This window comes from Scyliorhinus torazame, chromosome 29 (assembly GCF_047496885.1).
Source record: "Scyliorhinus torazame isolate Kashiwa2021f chromosome 29, sScyTor2.1, whole genome shotgun sequence".
Lineage (NCBI taxonomy): Eukaryota > Metazoa > Chordata > Chondrichthyes > Carcharhiniformes > Scyliorhinidae > Scyliorhinus > Scyliorhinus torazame.
This window is the reverse complement of record NC_092735.1, coordinates 28,959,879-28,983,629: the sequence shown is the minus strand read 5'-3', so window position 1 is coordinate 28,983,629 and position 23,751 is coordinate 28,959,879. Positions and strand designations below refer to the sequence as shown.

The following is a 23,751-nucleotide window of genomic DNA, read 5'->3' as shown; positions in this document are numbered from 1 at the left end:
CTTGGAATGCGAGCATTTGCAGGTAATTAAGTCTTTACAGACCCACAGATAGGGGTAACCCCAGGTTAAAGAGGTGTGAATTGTTTCAAGCCAATTGTCACATTCCCGTTCCCTTCCAGTCGGGGAACACTTCAGCAGTCAAGGGCTTTCAGCCTCTGATCTCCAGGTAAGCGTTCTCCAAGGCGGCCTTCAGGACGCGCGAAAACGCAGAATCGCCGAGCAGAAACTTATAGCCAAGTTCCGCACACATGAGTGCGGCCTCAACCGGGACCTTGGATTCATGTCGCATTACATTCATCCCCCAACATCTGGCCCGCGAAATCCTACCAACTGTCCTGGCTTGGTACAATTCACACCTCTTTAACCTGGGGTTACCCCATCTCTGGATCTGTAAAGATTTAATCACCTGCTAATGCTCGTATTCCAAGCATTGTTTGGCATCTTTGACTTTGTCTATATATGTGTTTCTGGAACAGACCTCTTCATTCACCTGAGGAAGGAGCAGTGCTCCGAAAGCTAGTGTTTGAAACAAACCTGTTGGACTTTAACCTGGTGTTGTAAGACTTCTTACTGTGCCCACCCCAGTCCAATGCCGGCATCTCCACATCATAATAATAATAATAATCGCTTATTGCCACAAGTAGTCTTCAATGAAGTTACTGTGAAAAGCCCCTAGTCGCCACATTCCGGTGCCTGTTCGGGGAGGCCGGTACGGGAATTGAACCAGCGCTGCTGGCCTTGTTCTGCATTACAAGCCAGCTGTTTAGCCCACTGTGCCAAACCAGCCCCATGTGCCTTCTTAATCACCGCGGCCACCTGTGTTGCTACTTTTAAGGAACCGTGACAACACGGTAACTTATATTTATGTCGCCCCTTTGATCTGACAAAATATTTCATGGTGTTCGCAGAAACACTATAATAACAGCTACACTGACCCACATAGGGAGGTATCAGGTCTGACCACAAAAAGCTTTGTCAAGCCTTTTAAACAAGTGTATTGAAGGAGGAAAGCGCGCTGGAGAGACAGAGAGGTGTTGGGAGGGTAATCCAAAGATTAGGGCCTGGCAGATAAATTCTTGAAAGTATCAATGATTGCCTCTGGGATCCAGAGATATTCCTGCCCAACATTTCCCTCGAGAAAGTAAAGCTATTTCAACTGGGAACTGATAAAAGCAAGCTGGTTAACACGTGAACAAAGATAGTCGGGGGTGGGTGCTTAAGTTTTTACATCAGTAATAATGTAGAGTGTAACTTTGAAGCTTCGACATAAGGAAGACTTTATTGAGTCTCTCTTCAGCTTGCAGGAGGTAGGAAAACAATGAAAGTGACCTTCCAGAATATTCCATAACACCCAGGTGCATGGACCCAGAGCGAGACCAGCAGCGCGGATTCAATTCCCGTATCGACTGAGGTTATTCATGAAGGCCCCGTCTTCTCAACCTTGCCCCTCGCCTGAGGTGTGGTGACCCTCCGGTTAAATCACCACCAGTCAGCCCTCCCCCTCGAAGGGGAAAGCAGCTTTGAGGAATTAGGAGACGAGTTACTCGCTATAGCCACTCCCCGCTTTTGTTCCCGTCAAGGCGTTTCTGGTCAGCGATCACTCCACCCGTGGGGCATGAACGTTGCTGTGCGATGGGCTGGATGGAATATTCTCATCCCAGCTTTGGTCTTTCATTGGCAAGCAGAGAGAGAGACACGAAGACAAATACATTCCCAAAAACAAGACGACATTTGGAGAGCCAAAAGCATGGGCAGCACATTTTCGCTGTCTGTCGCTGTACATTTTATTGATATTATACAAGAGGAGGCAGACACCAAGACAAACCAATCCTGCTTCCAAACTGACAAATAAATAGCAGCATTCGAATTCACCGGCAACAATCCAGCTCACGTGGCCGCCACGGCTGAATTCCATTGCAGAGTTTCCCGGCGGGACCCTACATAGCTGTTGATTTCTACGCCTGATTATGAGTCATTGGTTAATAATAAATATGCAGAAGTAATCTCGGCCACATAATTGGGGCAGGAGTCGGCCATTGGGACCCCCCCCTCCCGCCCCGCCTACCCCCTGGGGTCCTCCGTGATTCCTGGCTGGACGTGTCCCACCCTCACCCTACATTTTCCAGCTGACCCGACCCTCACCTTCTCTAGAATTGGAGTGGTCCCATACGTGCTTTAAAATGGTCCTCGCCCGTCAGCTTGTGACTCATTCCTCTCCCCCCACCACCCCCTCCCCGGTACCTTCCACGGGAAACACCTTCGACGGGACCGGACGATATCCCCGGCAGGGAAGGAACGGAAAATCCTGGCCTTAGTTTCCAGAAACCTAACCATGAGCATTGCTGAAAAAAGAAGCATGCTGTTGAAGCTTTGCATCCTGCACTCATCAGGGCAGGTGCAAGGACACCAAATTTCAAAAGGGAGACACAATTTATACTCCTTGTGGAAAAGGGTACTGATTGGTTAGCAGGTTGACTAAGTAGCCAGGGTATTGCCTTGGAGGAAGAACGCAGCAGGAAACTATTGTTTCAATTCAACAAAAAAAAGGAGCAACGCCTGGACGTGTTGCCCTTGACCAGTTCCTGCCGTAGGAATATATATGGTTCCTAGCAAGCCTGAGTGAGACATAAGCCTGCTGTTGGCACAAGGTCATGTCACTGATTGGCGCTGGTGGCTTCAGATGCCAAGCGGGTGGGCATCAAATTACAAAAGATCTCGGACATACATGGCCATTTCTCAATTGTCGCCGGGACAAAAGCGCAGAATTCCCCACCTAAAGGTGGACGTTTCCATGACCACACGGGTCCCAATGGTTCGGGAAGAAAGACCCCCCCCCCTTTAGCCTTGCGGGGTAATTAATGCGACCTTTCCACACCCTGACGCTGATGATACAGATGACTGAAGGCATCGTGTTGGTGTCCTTGGAGAGGCGATGAGATTCCTTGTCAGGAAGGAAGAGGCAAGTGGAAGGCTACGTTTATAGGAAGGCCCAACTTGGTTCCCCCCCACCAGCAGCTCCGACCAACGAAGGACCTTTTCACACACAAGGATCTTGCTATTGTAAACATTCAACACCATGTACAGAAATTTTAATCAACCCCACATTACACAGGCTTCATTCTATATTTCTAACTGAATAATTAGATGTGCAGCTATCATGTGTACATTCATTAAAATGCACTTCTGAATATGATCTCAAAAGCCCCTGGAGTGGCCCATAAAATCCAGAATTCTACTTTTGAAAAAGTTCTGATTTGACCTCACCTTTGAAAAGCCGCCCGGCCGCAGGTTTCATCCTCATGGCCTCCCACCTCGTCGGGTACAAAGATAGAATGAATGACCCTCCCTCCGCAAAACGCCAAGGTGGCGGGGTAGATGCCTGTTGGCTCCCGGAGGGCATCGCGGAGGGTCCAGTCCCCCTGCAACAATTGGGCCGGACTGCCGGAGGAAGGTTTGTGGAAGTAAAAAAAAAAAATTGCTTCCTTTGTTCGAAACTACTCTGTGGAGGCAGCGCTGCAATGACCAAATCGTTGACTGCCCAATGGTAATAGAGAGGCAGCCATTTTCCAACCAGGTTATGCAATGACAGATCAATACAATGTCACCCCCGAAAATGTCTAATTCTTATCAAAAGATAATATGTGTGAAAGTGAGATACAATCTATATCCTATGTACATTTTTTTTTGGTCACTTTCGGTGCTATAAATCTTACAATACTAATTGCCGCACATCTGCAGCTCATCGTGGCAGCTGAGGTGTCCAAGGATGTGCCTGAAAACAAACAAAGTCCATGCATTTGGAATAAGTGCATTTTTCCCCCTCTCCTCACAAGGTCGACATCTTTATTTCGGAATCCACTTTTCTCTTCTGCTTTTCCATTATGGCTTCCAACTCGGTTATGTTCCGTTCATCCTGTAAGAAATTTGTTAACCAGAACACGCCTTAGGAATTGGAAAAGTCTGTTAGACCCCCCAACTGGGCCTTCCAGTCTTGTTAGCTCCACATGACTGAAAGACTGACTAAGCCTGAGGCTATGTTTGCGCAAGTTCAGAAGAATAAGTCGCCTGATTGAAACGTGCCAACTTCCTGAAGGGCTTGATGAGGACAGATGTTGAATGGATATTTCTCCCTGGCATGGCGGCACAGTGGTTAGCACTGCTGCCTCCCAGCACTGGGGACCTGGGTGTCAATTCCGGCCTCAGTGACTGTGTGGAGTTTGCACGTTCTGCCCGTGTCTGCGTGGGTTTCCTCCGGGAGCGCCGGTTTCCTCCCACAGCCCAAAGGTGTGCGGGTTAGGTGGATTGGTCATGCTGAATTGTCCTTAAGTGTCCAAAGAGGAGTAGGTCAGGGATGGGGTTGCGTCAATATGGCGGGGGAAGTGGGTCTAGGTAGGCTGCTCTTTCGGAGGTTTAGTGCTGACTTGATGGGCTGAATGGCCTCCTTCTGCACTGTGGGGATTCTATGGATTCTTCTATGGATTCTAGAGAGGAACGCGTCACCACAACACCATCCCACCCATATTGTCCTCCCTCCCCATTCCCCACCAGCTCAGGACAGTGTAGCAAGGGTGGGAGGATCAAGGGAATCAATAGTCGGGGATCGCACTCCCGGTTGCTATCCACTGACACCACCGCCCACTCCAAACCCCCCCCAGCCCTACCATTGGAAAATCTCTCCTTACAGATACTGGGTTAACGCAAATTCTTTCATTTGGTCTCCCCAGAATGTTCCATTGTAGACAAAGGGGTTCCCATAATACATAAAGCAACAGAAATATTCTTTTACCTCGAGCAATGATTTCTGGACCATTATCTGGCTGTAGACACGGGTGCCCTCCTCTGGGCTCACTGACCTCAGTTCCTCTTTTTGTAGAGAGAAGAGCTGGGCGCCGGTCAGAATTCCCAGCGACTTCACCGTCCTGAGGGACACCAAGAGAGAGAAAGAGAGAACGTTTTCAGAGCTACGTAGAGATGACACCAGTTTCTTTGCGTGTAGCAGGTTTAATCACAGTGCGGTAAAGTGTCTGCTCCATGTTCCTAGTTCTTGGCTTCCAGCTCGCTCTACAGATTTCACGACTTTCCTCTGAGTCCACGCCCAGGCTTAACCAATCAGGCGCAGTGGGCATCAATTGCAAACAGACTCACATAGTCAAACACAGACCGACTGAACACTACATCCTTTACCGCTTGTGAAATAAAGGGCCATGTTTGAAATTAAACCATCCCAGAATGTTCCGGTTGTGTCCTGAGGGAATATCCACAAATCTGCTGGTACAGTTACAGAATTTCCCATTTCAGACAGAGTTGAGGCGGAGTTTCTTCTCTCAGACGGTCCCTAATGTTTGGAACTCTCTTCCCCTGAGAGTAAGGGGGACTCTGGGTCATCGAGTGTATTCAAGGCCGAGTTTGACAGATTGTTGATCGATGAGGGAGGAAAATGGAGTTACAGCCACATCAGATCAGCCACGATCTTATTGAACGGTGGAGCAGGTTGGACGGGTCAAAGCCTCCTTCTAGTTCTTACGGTCACCTCACCCGCCCCCCCCACTTTCGCTATTCGCCGCCTGGCTCGCCCACCCTCACCACGACCCACCATCCCCACGGCAAACAAGCAGACTACACATGACCAAACTTGACGATTCTCGACCTTTTTAGTCAGCTCCCATTCCCCCAACTGGATTGCCCTTGTCCCCGCCACTGTTTCTCATGACACATTTCTGGATTCTCACATCAGTGCCTGGAGAAGAATCTTTATTTCCCGTAGCTCCCAGTACAATCCAGTAGGGGGCGGGCCTCTATCTGGCCAGTGAGGCAACTTACATCTGAGAAAAGCCTTTGGCCTCGAGCCAAGCCTTGACTTCACTCGGAGAGGAATCGTAGTTCAGAGGGACTGAGGTATCGAGGGTCTTCTGGACCTGGAAGGTCTTCTGATGTGTGGTCCTCCCGTTTGCTATCCTCAGTAAGAGCTCTTCATTCATGACATTAATCTGGGTACCGCGCTCTGGGGAGGAAGGTACAGCATAAATTACTGTTAGGCTTGACTGCATGGTCATTGGAAAACATTGACTGTGCGCCTCCTGCTGGCCTGGTGGTTAGATGCAGGTACTGACCTCTCCCGATGAACAGTCCAGGCTTATCACCAACTTGGACTGGTTACTGAATTCAACTGGGGCAGCGGAAGAGGGCAAGGCAGCTCCGCTTAATTGACAACCCGCCTGCCACCCTAACCATCCACTCACATCACCGACGCACAGCAGCCGCCGTGTGTCCCATCCACAAGATGCATTGCAGGAACTCACCAAGGCTCCTTCGACAGCCCCTTCCAAACCCGCAACCTCTACCATCTAGAAGGGAAGCAGCCGCATGGGGAACACCACCGACTGCAAGTTCCCCTCCGAGTCACTCACCTCCCCGACTTGGAAACATATCGACCCACCACGTCCACGTGTTTTGGTCCTGCCCGAAGCTGGAGGGAGGTTTTTAAGGTCATCTCGGGTGTGGTACAGGCGAGTTTGGAACCGAGGCCCCGAGAGGTCATTGTGAGGGTGTTGGGCCTGCCCCCGGCTGCAGGTGGGTACGGGGGGGGGGGGGGGGCGGATGTCTCAGCCTTCGCCTCACTGATTGCCTGGAGGTGGGTCCTGTTGGGGTGGAGGTCAGCTTCTCTGCGCTGTTCCACGGCGTGGCGGGGGGACCTGCTGGAATCTTTGACGCTGAAGGGGACGCTGGCTGGGAGATTGATACTGGATTTGTTATTATTGGTTATCTTGTGTTGTGTATTTGACGAAAATGTGGAACATGAAGAAAATGAAAAAAAAAGGAAATATATTGGCCGTTCCTTCGCTGTCGTTGGGTCCAAATCCCGGAACTCCCAGTGGCTGTACCTACACCTCAAGAGCTGCAGCGGATCAAGAATGCAGCTCACCACCACCTTCTCAAGGGCAATTAGGGATGGGCAATAAATGCTGGCCTAACCGGTCATGCCCAGTTCCCGTGTAAGAGTTCTAAAAAGCCCACAGTAATGCAGGGTGTGTCATTATATAGCATTTACACTCTTATACCTGGGAGCACGCAGCATTATTATACAATATACACAAGAGTGTTATATCCAGCAACACAGCGTGTCAGCCCAGGGGGCGGGTGCTGTTATCTACCTTTCTCTTTTTGGCCTATGCCAAGGTTCTCGGTGTTCGGGTCCCAGGCCTGCTGCACATTGTTGGTTTGGATCACTTTTTTCGGGAGGGTGGGGGGCGGGGTGCCTTTCGAATTCCGCCGACTCGCCTGCAAAACATGAAGGAACGTTGAGTGTTCGAACATCGAGACGTCAAAGCGAGGACCCTGCGAGTGCCCAGGGCCCAGCTTCCACATCCGGGAAAGGGAAGGGAGGTTAGGAATCGCGTTTTGAATGGCGCCTTGCACGACCTCAGGACATTCCGAAGCACATCACAGCTGATTGGTCACATTTTGAGATGAGGTTTCTCATAGAATCTACAGTGCAGAAGGAGGCCATTCGGCCCATCGAGTCTGCACCGGCTCTTGGAAAGAGCACCCTGCCCAAGGTCAACACCTCCACCCTATCCCCATAACCCCACCCAACACTAAGGGCAATTTTGGACACTAAGGGCAATTTATCATGGCCAATCCACCTAACCTGCACATCTTTGGACTGTGGGAGGAAACCGGAGCACCCGGAGGACACCCACTCACACACGGGGAGGATGTGCAGACTCCGCACAGACAGTGACCAAAGCCGGAATCGAACCTGGGACCCTGGAGCCGTGAAGCAATTGTGCTATCCACAATGCTACCGTGCTACCCCACGGGCAGTGCAGGGGGTTGGCGTCTGTGCCTCAGAGTCGGATGCTCTGGGTTAGAGTCTCACCCCAGAACTTATCATAGAAATCACGGTGCTGAAGGAGGCCATTCAGCCCATCGAGTCTGCACCGGCCCTTGGAAAGAGCACCCTACCCAAGCCCACACCTCCAGCCTATCCCCATAACCCTGTAACACCTAACCTTTTTAAAAAAAATGTATCTTATTACAATCATGTATCAAAACATGTTACAGCAAATAAACACCCTGGGAAAAACACTTCCCAACAATCAACATAGAACATACAGCGCACAAGGAGGCCATTCGGCCCATCGAGTCTGCACCGACCCTAACTTAAGCCCACACCTCCACCCTATCCCCGCAACCCAATAACCCCACCCAACCTTTTTGGACACTTAGGGCAATTTAGCATGGCCAATCCACCTAACCTGCACATCTTTGGACTGTGGGAGGAAACCGGAGCACCCGGGGGAAACCCACGCAGACACGGGGAGAACGCACAGACAGTGACCCAAGCTGGGAATCGAACCTGGGATCCTGGCGAGGTGAAGCCACAGTGCTAACCACTGTGCTGCCGTGCTGCCCACAATACAGTCTGAACAGATTTTCCCCCTTTTTCACCCCCCCCCCCCCCACCCCGCGACAAACAGCTCCTCAATCACGGTCACAGACAACCCCCACCTCTTTCAAACCCCCCCTGAAGAGCCCCCTTACTCATACTTTATCTTCTCTAACCGCAGAAAGTCATACAGGTCGCCCAACCAAGGCGCTACCCCCGGTGGCGATGCCGAACGCCACTCCAGCAGAATTCGCCGCCGTGCAATCAGAGAGGTGAAGGTCAAGACATCGGCCTTCCTCCTCTCCATGAGCTCCGGCTTCTCTGAAACCCCAAATATCGCCACCAAAGGGTCCGGGTCCACCTCCTCCTCCACTACCCTGGCTAAGACCGCGAACATTCCCGCCCAGAATCTTCCCAATTTTTCGCAACGCCAAAACATGTGCGTGTGATTCGCTGGCCCCCGCCCACACCTCCTCACACTCATCTGCTACCCCCTGAAAGAACCCACTCATTCTCGCCCGATTCATATGCACCATGTGCACCACCTTAAACTGTATCGGTAACCTAATGCCATGTCATGGAATCTTTGACTGCCAACCCAGACTGTTTAACATCCTATCCCAAAGACAGCACCTCCAACTGTGCAGCTCTCCCTCAGCACTGCTAATGGGTGCGTTGGCCTAGATTTTGGTGCTCATAATCCTGAAGCGAAACTTGAACTGACAACCATTGCTACCCACAGAGCCACAGCCAATGGTGACAAAAGCACATCAATTAGGGGCCACAGTGAATTGAAAATGATACTGTGCATTTTGTCCACTTGGGGGCTACCATACGCACTTGTACCAGCAGAGGGAGTCTGCTGGGAAGTGATAATAAAGAAGGATCCATGTTTAACAGCTTGTAAAAGCCTCTGGCTGAATAGATAACTTGCACAGCGGCATGATGGCACAGTGGTTAGCACTGCTGCCCCACAGCTCCAGGGACCCGGGTTCAATTCCGGCCTCAGATGACTGTGTGGAGTTTGCACTTTCTCCCCGTGTCTGCGTGGGTTTCCTCCGGGTGCTCCGGTTTCCTTCCACAGTCCAAAGGTGTGCGGGTCAGGTGGATTGACCATGCTAAATTGCCCTTAGTGTCCAAAAAGGTGTGGCCTTAAGTAGGGTGGTGCAGACTCAATGGGCCGAATGGACTTCTGCACTGTAAATTCTATGTCTCTATGACAGATGTGGGAGAAAAAACAGCGGCAAAGAGGGAAAATTTGGGAAGACCAAAGTTGGCGGAAGAGGAACAGTTGTCAAAGAACCATCTTTAATTGGATTAATTTTCTGAAAGGCCCCAGTAAGATATTGCTGACTGCAATGTAGGTTACCCTAGAGAGCACCTGTGCATACACAGTCAGGCTATCGTCCACATCCTGCACAGGAATGGGTTCCAGGATATTGAAAGGAACGTAGCCGACCTGTCCACTCTGATTTTGCACCTTCCACCACCGTTTGGAATCATCCAGCACCTGGGGAGAGAAAGTTGAAAGTCAAGAACAGCGTAACATCATCGAAACCTATCGGTTCAGCAAACGGTGAGAGGGAAGACTTAGAAAATGGCTCTGGAAACTGAACCTCATTGCTGAAAGGGTGGTCAAACTCAATTCCAATGATCATTGGTCATAGAAGGAGGCCATTCAGCCCCTCGAGCCCACTTGGCTCACCTGCACCACAAAAAATTCCCCTGCTCCCTCGTGCCATATTAAGGCATCAAGGCATGATTCCTTCAACGGTGCATTAACTGGAGGCTCCCCCCTTCACAGAACGTCAAGCTCCTCCATCAACGCTTGTAAAGTAGAGGTCTGCCCAAAATCTGACCTCAAGAGTCTCCTTCCGTCTATTCCCCATTATCTGTATTTACTATTCCTTTGTCGGTTTTCCTCTTCCTCTCCTGAACGCCCTCTTTGTGGGGCATTGTTCCACGGGTGCTGGAAGATCTTCAACCCAAAGGACAATTGCCCCCTTTCACTCTAAAGAGAAACTCGTTGTCAAAACTTTTTTGTTCTTCACTCGTCAGGACAAATGCAAGAATGCCAAATCTCAAACGATCACAACAAATTATACTCCACGATGAAAGGCTGCTGATTGGTTTGCAAGCCCACTCTGATTGGCTGAGATGTTGCCATGGAGAAATTAATGAGGAACTAGAGGCTGCCTAGGCTCCTGGGTGATTCAAAAAGAGTCCATGTCTTGAACATATTCCTTTTGTTTGCAGAGTACGTGACCCTGTGTATTAATGTGTATTGCTTTGAGAAAGTGCAAATGAGTCACATTACTGATGACATTGTTAGTTTAGCTATTAGCGCACTTGGGATTGTTCAGAAATGTTTGCCCAATAGCGGTTTTGTTTTGGGTTTTGCTACATTTCAAACACCCAGTGGCCCCCTGACTGATTTATTCCAAAGCAATTGTATAACATAACTTATGAAGATGGATCACATAAAATTGGTTTGTATTCCTGCAAGTGTAAAGGTTGAGGGGTAATCTAATCAAGATGGTTAGAATGATAAAAAGATTCAGTGGGGTACATATGGAGAAATTACTTGGTCCAGCACCTGGAGGGCATAACCATATAATATTAGAACCAGGACATTTAGGATTAATATCAGTAATCTTCAGGCAAATGTAATGTATTGGAAATTGCATACACACTTGTACCAGCAGAGGGAATCTGCCAGAAGAGAATAATTAATAAATGTTTAACAGCGTGAGCAATTCTAATTATAAATGTCTCTGGTCAAATATATAACTGCTTCTGTCCCAACAACCATACAGCAAACGATGGAAACCTCGAGATCTCCCCCACCCACCACCACCGCGCCCTTCAAAAACATTTTCACAATTGGGATCAATAGATTTTTATTCGTTATTGAGAGACGCGCAGCAAAGGCAGAAAACTGGAGTTGAGATGCTGACCAGCTATTGGTGCGCAGCGTAGACACGGGGGCTGAATTGCTTGCTCCTGCTAGCAAAGGGGAAGGGACTCAAATCGGTGAACTCACCTCCACCACTTCGGTAGACAAGACGGAGAGCTCGTTGCTGTTCCTGGCCACAAAGTCGTAGCTGCACTTCATTTGTTTAGCCTCCATGTTGTGATTCCTGAAGGAAGAGGATTGACCCATTTACTCGCAGGAATGGCGGCACGGCTACACGAGACAAGAAGGGACCATTTAGGTGGCTTGATTCCCGAGTGGCACAGCTGTTGGTTCCTCGGTGTACAGTGCCACGCACTCGAAGATTCTCACTATTTACCCTGTCCTCATCCCCCAGAAACATGAACCAATCTATCAATACACCTCTCCATAAGACGTACGAGCAGAAGTAGGCCATTCGGCCCATCGAGTCTGCTCCGCCATTCAATGAGATCCTGAATGACCTGATGTGATAATCCTCAACTCCACTTTCCCGCCTTATCCCCATAACCCTTCGATTCCTTTACTGATTGAAAATCGGTCTGGGTCTCACCCCCACAACCCAAAGGTGTGCAGGGTAAGTGGATTGGTCGCGCTAAATTGCCCCTTCATTGGAAGAAAAATGAATTGGGCACCTTAAATTAAAAGAAAAATCTGTCTATCTCAGCCTTGAACCTACGTAACGTCCCAGCCTCTACAGCTCTCCGCGGTAAAGAATTCCACAGATTCCCCACTCTCTGATAGAAGAAATTCCTCCTCCTCTCTACCTTAAATGGGTGACTCCTTACTCTGAGATTATTCCCTCTGGTCCTAGTCTCTCCAAAAAAAACTCTCAGCATCCACCCTGTCAAACCCCCTGAGAATCCTAAATGTCTCTGTAAGGTCGCCTCTCATTCTTCTAAACTTCAGTGAGTACCAGACTCAGCTTACTCAACCTCTCCTCATTAGAACATTCTCCCGGGATCATCCTAGTGAATCTTCTCTGGTTTGCCTCTGATGCTGGTATATCTTTCCTTAGATAAGGGGGCCAAAATTGTTCTCAGTATTCTATGTGTGGTCTAACTAATGCCTCATATAGTTTTAGCAAGACTTCCCTATCTTTATATTCCTTCCCTTTAAATAAAGGCCAAGATTCCATTTGTCTCCCCAATTACCTGCTAAACTTGCATGATAGTTTATTTTTGCGATTCATGCACGAGGACCCGCAAATCCTTCTATACTCTAGCTTTCTGCAGTCTTTCTCCATTTAAATAATATTCAGCTTCTTTATTCTTCCTACCCAAGTGCATAACTTCATATTTTCCGACATCATATTCCATGTTTTTGCCCACTCACCTAACGTGTCTGTATCCCTCTGCACACTCTTTGTGTCATCCTCACCATTCGCCTTCCCGCCTATTTCTGTGTCATCCGCAAACTTGGCAATAATGCATTCACTTCCCTCGTCCGTGTCACTAATATATACGGTAAATAATTGTGGCCCTGGCGCTGAACCCTGTGGCACTCCACGCGCTACAGGTCGCCATCCTGAAAATGCTCCTCCTATCCCAACTCTCTGTCTTCCATCAGTTTGCCAATCCTCTCCCTGTGCTAATATACTACCCCCAACACCATGGGCTCTTATCTGGAGTCGCCTTTGATGCGATACCTCATCGAACGCTTGCTCCAGGGGCGAGCAAACCCAACCCCTCCACTCTATCATCGCGGCTACAATTGTTTACCCCTGGAGACGGGAGCCCCTCAGTCCTCCTGCAAAGAGTTGAGGAGTATGCGTGCGAGTCATTTGGAACTGAGAGTCCCTGGACTGTTTCAAGCCAATGTGTTAAGCTAAAAAGGTACTTACCCATTCATTTGTTTAACGGGGGCAGTCCGTGGATCTGATTGCTGGAAGAAAGGAGACAATATAGTTAAAAAACATAATTAAACATCAGGACTGAGAAAAACCCAATGCTGTGAGGTAACTGGATAAATAACAGTTTAAAAGGTGTTTTTTGCTCAATGCTATCTCCTTCGACTTCGGACCGTTTTGTCCTGATATTCAAATTACTCTCTCTCTCTCTCTCTCTGTCAACCTTTCCATAGCCTGACCTGCATATGCCAAACTATCGCTTGTCTCTGTAGCTAATTATCCCTGGAACCGGTCGCTCCGGGTTTATAGCTTGAGTGAAATGTCATCAATTCCCACATAGCCACACTCACTTGCACAGGAAAACTAAAGGGCAATTTATCATGGCCGATCCACCTGACCTGCACGTCTTTGTACTGTAGGGGGGAAAGCGGAGCACCCAGAGGAAACCCGGCGTGACCACGTACTCCTATAGCAAGCAATAATCTAGTAATCTACAATCTACACTCTCCAACACTAGTCTCCACACTCTATCTATAACTGTACTCTGCACTCTCTCATGTCCTCTCCCGGAAGCCTGAGAGTCAATGCTTTATATAGGTCTGTTCCCAGCTCCATCTAGTGGTCAATTATGATATTACATTAACCCTTTATATTCTAGACATTCTACATAATCGCACAGTCTTAATCCTCCCCGTCTGCTCTGCCAGACTCCTCGCCATTTTGATTACCCTCTATCAAATCTTCTCATCCACTTTCTCTTCATCACTGCACCAAATCCCGTGGATCTTTTCTGCGCCCTCTCGAATGCCTTCACCTCCGTCCTAAAGTGTGGTGCCCAGAACTGGCTGCAACATTCCGGCTCAGGCCCAACTGGTGTTTATTTTTACAGATTTAACAAAGCTCCCTTGCTTTCGTACTGAATGCTCCCATTGATAAAGCCCAGATTGCCATTTTCTTTATTTACCACCCTCTCAACCTGCCCCACCTTCAATGACGTCATCACAACTTCCGCTTCTGTGCCCCCTTTAAAATTTACCCCAACTTTTATATTGCGTCTCTGTTCTTCCGGCCAAAATGAATAACTTCACATTTCTTCACATCAAATTCAACCTACCACTTGTCCGCCCATTCCACCAACCTCTCTATTTGCTTTTGAAGTCCGACATTATCCTCCTCATGGTTCACAGTACTTCCAAGTTTTATATCATCTGCAGGTTTTGAAATGATGCCCAGCACACTAAGATCCAGGACTTGAACACACGACTTAGGCTGCGATTTTGACGCAAATGCGAGAGAACTGCTGCACTGTGACAACCTTTTAGATGGGGAGTTAAACTACGGCGCTGTGGGCCCACTTGTGGCTTTAACCAATCTCACGGCACTTTTTGATAAAGAGCAGCGGATTCCCCCAGATCCCTAAATCAACACCGCTTCAATTAAGTGCATCATTTTCCTGCTGGTTAATCTCACTCCTCCTCTTGGTGCCTGCAATGCGGGTGCTGCGTTTCTCTCCATTACAGTGCAGACTCCACATCGGAAAATGCATCTCAGCTTCTATCCCGTCAAGCGCCTCCCCCATCCCTTTTGAATTTCATCTTTCAATGCGGACATCTCCCACTTTATTAAACTCAATCTCTCCTCATCGAACAACCCTCTTTCTTAGATTAGCAATGCCCCTTTGCTGCACCCCAATTAACTCAAGTAGATCTTTTGCTTAACCTCACTGTTTCCTTTTGTCGAGGGTTTTTGAATGAGTTAAAATTTCAGCAGGAGTTAAAATTTAACCCTTTGTTTCCTCCTCACAGTTTGCTTTCCCAGCTAGCTTCATTGTCCTGGATAGGCAAGACCAGGTCCTTCATCAAAGACATTGATTAATGCCAGTAGCTGTACAAGAACAACTCACAAAGGCGCTTTACCAGTGATCCTGAAATTGGAATAATGGAGTAGAGATTGGACATTCTTTACCCCTATGTAAGGTAGACTTGTGCGCTATATCTTGCTCTGAGATCTTTCCAAACCAATGTAATCAGGTTGCTGGGAAATCATCATTAGCCCTCACTGAGCAACACAGTGATCGAAGTTTCTTGGCAGAGAACCCTTGCCTTAATCTTTTAGGCATTCAGGTTGAACTCCCCTTTATTCGAGGTTCCGAAATTTGAATAGATCTGAAATCTGCATTTCTGTGACCCGACCGGAGCCAATGGGGACGGAGCGCACGGACTTCAGCCTATCGGGTGTTGAGACGCAGACCTGGCTGTTGGGGTACCATCAGAGGAAGCTTGGCAGTGGAGAGAGCTCGGCCTGTGTTGGGGTTGTACTGTTCTGTATATAAAGTCCCACTCTTAAAGCCCAGGACAGAAGGGCCCACTCACAACGCTAACTGCTCTACAGGTAAAGAAGTTTCTTATGTGATTCTTATTGGAGGCCATCCTATATTAACGGCCACCTAACTTTGGATTCATAGGGATCATAGAATCTACAGTGTAGAAGGAGGCCATTCAGCCCATCGAGTCTGCACCAGCCCTTGGAAAGAGCACCTTACTTAAGACCACCCTGTCCCCACGCCTCCACCCTATCCCCAGTAACCCCCAACTAACCTTTTTTGGACACGAAGGGCAATTTATCGCGGCCAATCCACCTAACCTGCACATCTTTGGACTGTGGGAGGAAACCGGAGCACCCGGAGGAAACCCACGCAGACACGGGGAGGACGTGCAGACTCCACACGGACAGTGACCCAAGCCGGGAATCGATCCTGGGACCCTGGAGACTTTGTGGCACACTGGGTTAGTGTCCCTGCCTTCAAGCCAGAAGCACCAGGTTCGATGGTGAAGGAAGGTGTGGTCAGGGCGGTCACCTGTCAACTTGTAAATCCTTCCGACACACACCTAATGGCGGGAGGTGAGAGCGGAAGAGACCTGGTCAGCCAAGAGACGGAGAGGAATTGGAGCCTCTACCATCACCATCTGAAATTACATGAAGGTCGCCATAGTCCCATCTCTACAATTCCAACCCTGCAGCTGCAAAGCTTGTGCTGTGCTGATCGATCAGCTTGATCTACACTCGTTTGTGAGTTACACTACCACTAAACTCCAGCTGGTGGCAGCGGTGTGCTTCGGGGGTTGGGGGGGGGGGGGGGGGGGGACACCTCGGATTTCTCAGGATCGCCGCCTACAGGGGATGACTGGAACTGCTGCTGCCCACCTTGAAAAAGAAGGGGCTCATATTTACACCGGGCCTGGTCGCGTCCCTCAGGAACGCGCAGAAACAGGACTTCACCTTGCATCTATCACATCCTCGGACATTCCGAAGTATAGGTGAAGGGTTGTCGTTGTGGGGAAAGCGTGGCTGCCAATTTGCGCATGGCAAGATCCCACAGGCATCAATGAAATAAATGAAGTGTTTTCGAAAGAGGGATCCCCTGTGGAAGTAGTTGAGTCGGAAACATTAGGGACCTTCAAGCGGCTATTGGACAGGTACATGGATTACGGTAGAATGATGGGGTGTAGATTAATTTGTTCTTAATCTAGATCAAAAGTTCGGCACAACATCGTGGACCGAAGGGCCTGTTCTGTGCTGTATTTTTCTATGTTCTATGTTCTTTCAGCGGAGCGGCACAATAACTTACAGCCACCTCAGAAGGGAATGCGAGACCCCACTTTAACTCACCGCCCGGAGGGCAGTGCCTCTGACAACGCTGCACTCCCTCAGGGCTGACCCTCAGATTGTATGATGTGCCCTGGCGTGGGACTCAAACTCACCAACGCGTGGCTCAGAACTAAGGCGGTCTTGAGACGGGAGCTCACAGCAGCTCTGTGGAAGGGTCACGCCTGTTTCCCCCTCCACGGATGTTGCCAGGCCAGCTGACACATCCAGCATTTACTGCGGGGCAGGTTTGAGATGGCTTCCTAGAGCCAGCCCCTTCCTTTCGATCTGAGATATTAATTTATTGCAGGGTATAAACCACAGTCCCAACGTCAAAGCCATTTTGTGGACAGCAAGGACCCACCAGTGAGGTGAATGTCCAGTTTGGCACATTTTTCTGAGAGTGTTGCTTGAGGGAGGAATGTTGGCCCGGATACAGGGAGAATTCTGGCTTCTTCTTCAAATTCTTCCGAGAGATCATCAATGTGCCCTCGAGTGGGCGGCAACAGCAGCTTTTATTTATACCATGGAGGCCTCGCTAAACAATATGGATTCATGAGCCAAAGGGGATGGCAGGGGAGCTGGCAAAAAAGTCTTGGTCAAAGAACTGGGCTCTAAGGAGTGTCCTAAAGGAGGAGCGCGGTGCCTCGAATAATGGGCCTTCCTCATTACATCTTTAAAATTCATTTACGGGATGTAGACGTCGCTGGTCGGGCCCAGCATTTATTGCCCATCCCTAGTTGTCCTTCAGAAGGTGGCGGTGAGCTGCCTTCTTGAACCGGTGCAGTCCATGTGATGTAGGTACACACACTGTGCTGTTAGGGAGGGAGTTCCATCCCAGTAACAGTGAAGGAATGGCAATATATTTCCAAGTCAGGGTGGTGAGTGACTTGGAGGGGAACCTCCAGGTGGTGGGGTTCCCAGGTATCTGCTGCTCTTGTTTTTCTAGATGGTAGTGGTCGTGAGTTTGGAAGGTGCTGTTGAAGGAGCCTTGGTGAGTTACTGCAGTGCATCTTGTAGATGGTACACACGGCTGCCACTGTGTGTCGGTGGTGGAGGGTTTGAATGTTTGTGGAAGGGGGAGCAATCAAGCGGGGCTGCTTTGTCCTGGATGGTGTTGGGCTTCTTGAGTGTTGTTGGAGCTGCGCTCATCCAGGCAAGTGGAAATATTCCATCGCACTCCTGATATATGTCTTGTAGATGGGGGACAGGCTTTGGGGGGGTCAGGAGGTGAGTTAGTCGCCGTAGGATTCCTAGCGTTTGACCTGCCCTGGTAGCCACAGTATTAATGTGGCTGGGTCCAGTTCAGTTTCTGATCAATGGTAACCCCCAGAATGTTGATTGGGGGGATTCAGCGATGCTAAAACCATTGAATGTCAAGGGATGATGGTTAGATCCTCTCTTGTTGGAGATAGTCATTGCCTGGCACTTGTGTGGCGCAAATGTAACTTGCCACCTGTCAGCCCAAGCCTGGATATTGTCCGGGTCTCGCTGCATTTGGACATGGACTGCTTCAGCATGTGAGGAGTCGCGAATGGTGCTGAACATTGTGCAGTCATCCGCAAACATCCCCACTTCTGACCTTATGATGGAAGGACGGTCATTGATGAAGCAGCTGAAGATGGTTGGGCCTAGGACACTACCATGAGGAATTGTCCGTCTAGATTCTGTGCCCAGGCCTTAAGGCCAGGATATAAACCCACAACATTTTAATGAAAAACTGGCACAAAAAGCCAATCTGGCACAGTTGCTTCTGCTGTGGCACCTTTCTTTTAAGTGGTTAATGGGATGTGGACATCGTTGGCTAGGCCAGCATTTGTATCCCATTCCTAATTGTCCTTGAGAAAGGTGGTGGTGAGCTGCCTTCTTGTGGGAACACCCACAGCGATGTCAGTGTACTGTTGGTTTCCATTGGTGCCAATAATGCTCACCGACAGCTTGCATTTATATAGCACCTTTAACGTGGTAACAGGGGGTACACTAGCATCCCCGTTGCTGGACCAGAAGCCCAGGGTTTGAGTCCAACGCTAGGACATGTTGGCCACGGATCGTTCAAAATGAGTTTCAACGGGCTGATAATCAGCTGGGATATCCTTCTCCCCACTAACCCCCCCCCCCCCCCCCCCAGTGTGGGTGTTGAAGAGGCGCTTAGAAACAAAAACTGGTAAAATGCCCCAAGGGGCTTTTACACAATATCCAAATTGGACGTTGATCAACGCGATGCATTATTGGGGAAGATCTGATCACAAGAGGTTGGTTTTGAAGATGAAGAGCTGGAAAGCTTTAAGGAAGGAATTCCAGAACTTGAGATCCAGGCAACTGGAGGGCCCGGACGTCAATGGTGGAGCAACGAAAGCCTTCAGTAGGCCGCAGTTGCCATGGACGATAAGCACTCTACTCTTTGTAAACAGCCAATCAGGATGACAATGTGTTGCCCCAGCGTCATCAACCAAATCCGAAATAATTTAACATCCAAATTATACAAAAAGATTTAATAAGTTTAATGATAATATGTGCACTGTTTAGTACGCATTGGCACTCAGCCAGGTGTGGATTAGGCCGGGGAGAAGAGGTGGGAAAAGCGATCATGCCTCCAGGAGCCAAGTCTAAACTGGAACAACAGAGGGTCAAACCCAGGATCAGGGAATTCCCCGGATTTGCTGAACCCCCTCCCCATTCCCTTTCCCCGGCTCCTCCGTCACACCGGGTGACCTAAGGAAAGGGGATGTGATGATATGTCTGTAAATAAGATTGTAAGCAGATAGCAATGCCACCTCCACTTGGCCTGTATCCTGCCGACCAACGCGGACATTTGATCACCGAGCCGGTCCCGTTGACCCCCTTCCCGTACCTGCATCCGGAGTAACTCGTGCTTGTGCTGCAGCTCCACTGGGTCCTCCCATGGGATGCCGTTGGGGTCCAAGTGGTCCGGCTGCCACCCGGATCGGAAATGTATGTTGTACGGAGCTCCCCAGTACTCCGGAGGCCAATCCAACCTGCACAGGAGGAAGTACAGGTCCAATCAGTTTGGAATGACCCTAGGTCAGGAATGCCACGCAATTCTGTCAATAGTACAATGGGTAGGATATGGTACTGGGCTACACACAGTGTCAGTGTTAATTGGATTGCTAATGGTTAAGGATTAACCGGTGGAAGAGATTGATTTTTGGTCCAGTCAAAAATAGAGTGTAGGAGGGCATTAACGAGGAGGTAGGAGGACCCACTCATTAGCCTGTTCCTGGCCAAGGCGGCCATTATTACGATTCCGGACCAGGCCCCAACAGTTGCTAGGATACCGGACAGAAACCCCAATATTTTATTTTAATTTTGTAAGACTGTGAGGCAAGGATATCTTACTCCAGGAGTCATTTCACACAAAATAGGGATATGGGTATAATAAAATAAACTTTATTACTAACACAGTATTAAAATATCTTTAACATCATAGAAAATAACTTACAATTACCCTAAACAATGCTAATCAAAACAGTGACACAATAACCCTTAACTACTATCTTTATTCCCACTCAAACAACAAAACCATCTCAGATCACAATCCACTTTTAAATACAGTTAGCACTCAGCAATGCTTGCTGTCCAAAGATGTCTTGGACACTCCACTTTGAGAAAGGGAGATCTTTTGACACTGCTCGAGAGAAGAGACCTGACCCACTCCGTTCCTTTTCCGGCCAAAAACTAACCCTGAAAACTTCAACACACGACTGTTTTGACCCCTGGCTTCTCCCATTAATGACATTGTCTCGCTAAACCGGTCCCTCAGTCACGTGTTTCTATCTTCCCGCCGCTGGTCAATGGGATGTCCCATCGAAACCGCCCCACTCCGCCCGGGAAACCCGTGGGTAGGGGTGCGCTGCTGGTGGGAAAAGTGAATCGTGACGGCTGGAGAATTCGGCCCAGTGCTTCTAATTAACTACTTCACAGGGAAACCTCTTAATATAAATAAAAGTCCATTAGCCCAAACTTTTACGATGCTTTAATTGCATATTTAAACGGATTTGAGGAAGAATTTCTTCTCCCAAAGCGTGTTGTATCTTTGGAATTCTTTACCCCAGGAAGCTGTGGAGGCCAAGTCCTCGAACATTTTCAAGGCTGATATTGAAAGGATTTAGGGGAATTAAGGGGTACGAAGAGAAGGCAGGAAAGTGGACTTAGTGAGTGTTTGATTGACCACGATCTTATTAAATGGCGGAGCAGGTTCGAAGGGCTGAATGGCCTCCTCATGCTCCTATTTCTTGTGGTCTTATCAGGGGCTGTCACCCTCATTTTAGTTTATTTTTATTGAGTTTTTTTACTGGCTTACGGTTCTTAGGAAAAGGCACAGGAAGAGGGACTGGTGTGGCGGGTGTCACTTGTAGCAGTCCCATGGAACAAAGGATCGGCACAATTCACGGACCCCCATGACCACCTGGCTTGGGGGTCTTGGGCAGCATGGTAACACAAGTGGATAGCACTGTGGCTTCACAGCGCCAGGGTCCCAGGTTCGATTCCCCGCTGGGTCACTGTCTGTGCGGAGTCTGCACGTTCTCCCTGTGTCTGCGTGGGTTTCCTCCGGGTGCTCTGGTTTCCTCCCACAGTCCAAAGACGTGCAGGTAAGGTGGATTGGCCATGCTAAATTGCCCTTAGTGACCAAAAAGGTGAGGGCGGGTTATTGGGTCACGGGGATAGGGTGGAAGTGAGGGCTTAAGTGGGTTGGTTACGGGGATAGGGTGGAAGTGAGGGCTTAAGTGGGTCGGTGCAGTCTCGATGGGCCGAATGGCCTCCTTTTGCACTGTATGTTCTATGTATCTTCTGCAGCCTCAAGGAGCGCCTCTTCCATGTTTATATCGGATGAGATTGAGCTGCATTATGCTTTTTGTAACCTGTCATGTGAGAGTACCTTTAAGAACTGGGCATTTAAGAAATGTACCTTTAAGAAATGGGTGTTTACTACTGCAGTGGTGTCAGAGAGTGGGTGGAGCTGGGCTGTCTGTCAGCTTTTTACTTTCGTTTTTGAGCAGGCTGCTATAGAGTGTTTTAGTTTCGTTTTCAGGGTTGGAGCTGAAGCCAGACAGAGCAGGTGTACTGCTGTTCTCTCTGCCATGAAAAGACTATCTCTTGATCATTTGGTGAATTCAGAATTATAAATCTTCTGAGTAGTGATTTTAACCTAACATGCTTCTGTTAAAAGTTATGTTTATTGTAAGTCTTCTGGATGTTAAAAGGACAGCGTAAGCATTACTTAGTGTTGTACTCTTTGGGGGTTTTATTTGAATTGATGGTTGCTAAGATGTTCACTGTATGTTTTAATAAGGTTAACTTGAGTTCATAGAATAAACATTGTTTCGCTTTAAAAAATACTTTTCCATTTCTGCTGTACCGCACCTGTAGAGTGGGGCCGTGTGCTCCCCATACCACAATCCATTAAAAGTTGTGGGTCAGGTGAACTCCATGATACACTTTGGGGTTCCCTAAACTCTGGCCCACAACAAACCTCAGATTTAAACTCTTATCCAATGTGTCTGCGCCGGCCACCGAGCTCCTATGGGAACATTTTCTCCATGTCTACCCTATCACACCCTTTCATAATTCTCAAGACCTCTATTTAGTCATCCACCAGCCTTGGGAAGACAATCCTAGATTGTTCGACCTTTCCTGATCGCTCTAACCGCTCAGTTCTGGCCTGGCACATCTGTTTAGAACCTCCCCCAGTTTCTCTCTATCCTGGTTATGATCTACAAACCGGAGATTTGCTCCAATCCAACGTCAGGATAACCGATGGACAGTCCGGTCCCTACCTGGCTTTGGTCCAGTAGTCTCCCAGTGACTGCCACTGTTTCATCTGTGTCTCATCCAGGGTGTTGCTCAAGAGGTGGATGGCATCATTGGTCAAGAGCGGGGTGGAAACTGACCTGGCAACGTCCACGCCCGCCGTCTGTACCATCTGCGCGGGAGCAAAGGGAGAACAACACCACAGTCAAAATTGTTTCATCTTCACCAACAATGTGACTGGACAGATAGGTCAAGGTGGGGGGGGGGGGGGGGGGGGGGGGGGGGGGGGGGGGCGGTCAGGGTGCCTCCCTGTAACCAACCACACCAAGGCTCTTCCAACATTTCCGAAACAGACGTCTACCCTCCACTTTAAACATGCACTTCACTGTGAATGCCCCCTTCCCCGGCCGCCAAACCCGGGGGTGGGATTTGAATCCAGAGCTACGCGCTGTTGCCACAAGTCCTCCTGGGTCGCTCTGTGATGGTCCTGAGCCGTGCAGGACTCTTAGCAGGCCCTGAGCTTGGTGCCCTGGCATCGGCTGAATGGTTCCAAGTGAGGGCATCACCTGGGTTGGTGCCCACACCGAACCGGGCAACGGCATCAGAAAATGGACATGGAGGGTAGCACGGTGGGGCAGTGGTTAGCACTGCTGCCTTACAGGCGCCAAGGTCCCAGGTTCGATCCCGGCTCTGGGTCACTGTCTGTGTGGATATTCTCCCCGTGTCTGCCTGGGTTTCCCCCGCACAACCCAAAGATGTGCAGGGTAGGTGGATTGACCACGCTAAATTGTCCCTTAATTGGAAAAAATGAATTGGATACTCTAAATTTATTTTAAAAAAGAAAATGGACATGTCACGCCACGGATTATCATGAAAACCTAATCGGTTCATTCATGCCTGTGAAATGAAAAAGGAAATGAAAATCGCTTATTGTCACAAGTAGGTTTCAAATGAAGTTACTGTGAAAAGCCCCTAGTCGCCACATTCCGGCGCCTGTTCGGGGAGGCTGTTACGGGAATTGAACCGTGCTGCTGGCCTGCCTTGGTCTGCATTCAAAGCCAGCGATTTAGCCCAGTGCTAAACAGCCCCTGTGGTGCCTGTTGTAGTCGAATAGCCGGATTATTACCGCCCAAGCTCCAACTGTCG

General features: G+C 49.0%; 1 protein-coding gene across 2 annotated transcripts in view; it reads right to left on the bottom strand.

Moving 5' to 3' along the window:
• Positions 1–1,730: 1,730 nt before the first annotated feature.
• Positions 1,731–23,751, bottom strand: part of LOC140403977 (epidermal growth factor receptor kinase substrate 8-like protein 1) — a 46,406-nt gene continuing 24,385 nt past the window's right edge. Inside the window, exons 9-17 of one of the 2 annotated variants that reach the window (XM_072492286.1) lie at positions 22,632–22,777; positions 19,688–19,832; positions 13,186–13,226; positions 11,433–11,529; positions 9,759–9,899; positions 7,152–7,278; positions 5,821–6,001; positions 4,787–4,919; positions 1,731–3,913 (exon numbers count right to left, since the gene is read on the bottom strand). In XM_072492286.1, the coding sequence (XP_072348387.1) occupies positions 3,827–3,913; positions 4,787–4,919; positions 5,821–6,001; positions 7,152–7,278; positions 9,759–9,899; positions 11,433–11,529; positions 13,186–13,226; positions 19,688–19,832; positions 22,632–22,777 (1,098 nt within the window). In that variant the 3' untranslated portion in view covers positions 1,731–3,826. The remainder of the gene's footprint in view (positions 3,914–4,786; positions 4,920–5,820; positions 6,002–7,151; positions 7,279–9,758; positions 9,900–11,432; positions 11,530–13,185; positions 13,227–19,687; positions 19,833–22,631; positions 22,778–23,751) is intronic. The other variant, XM_072492287.1, reaches the window with a different exon arrangement.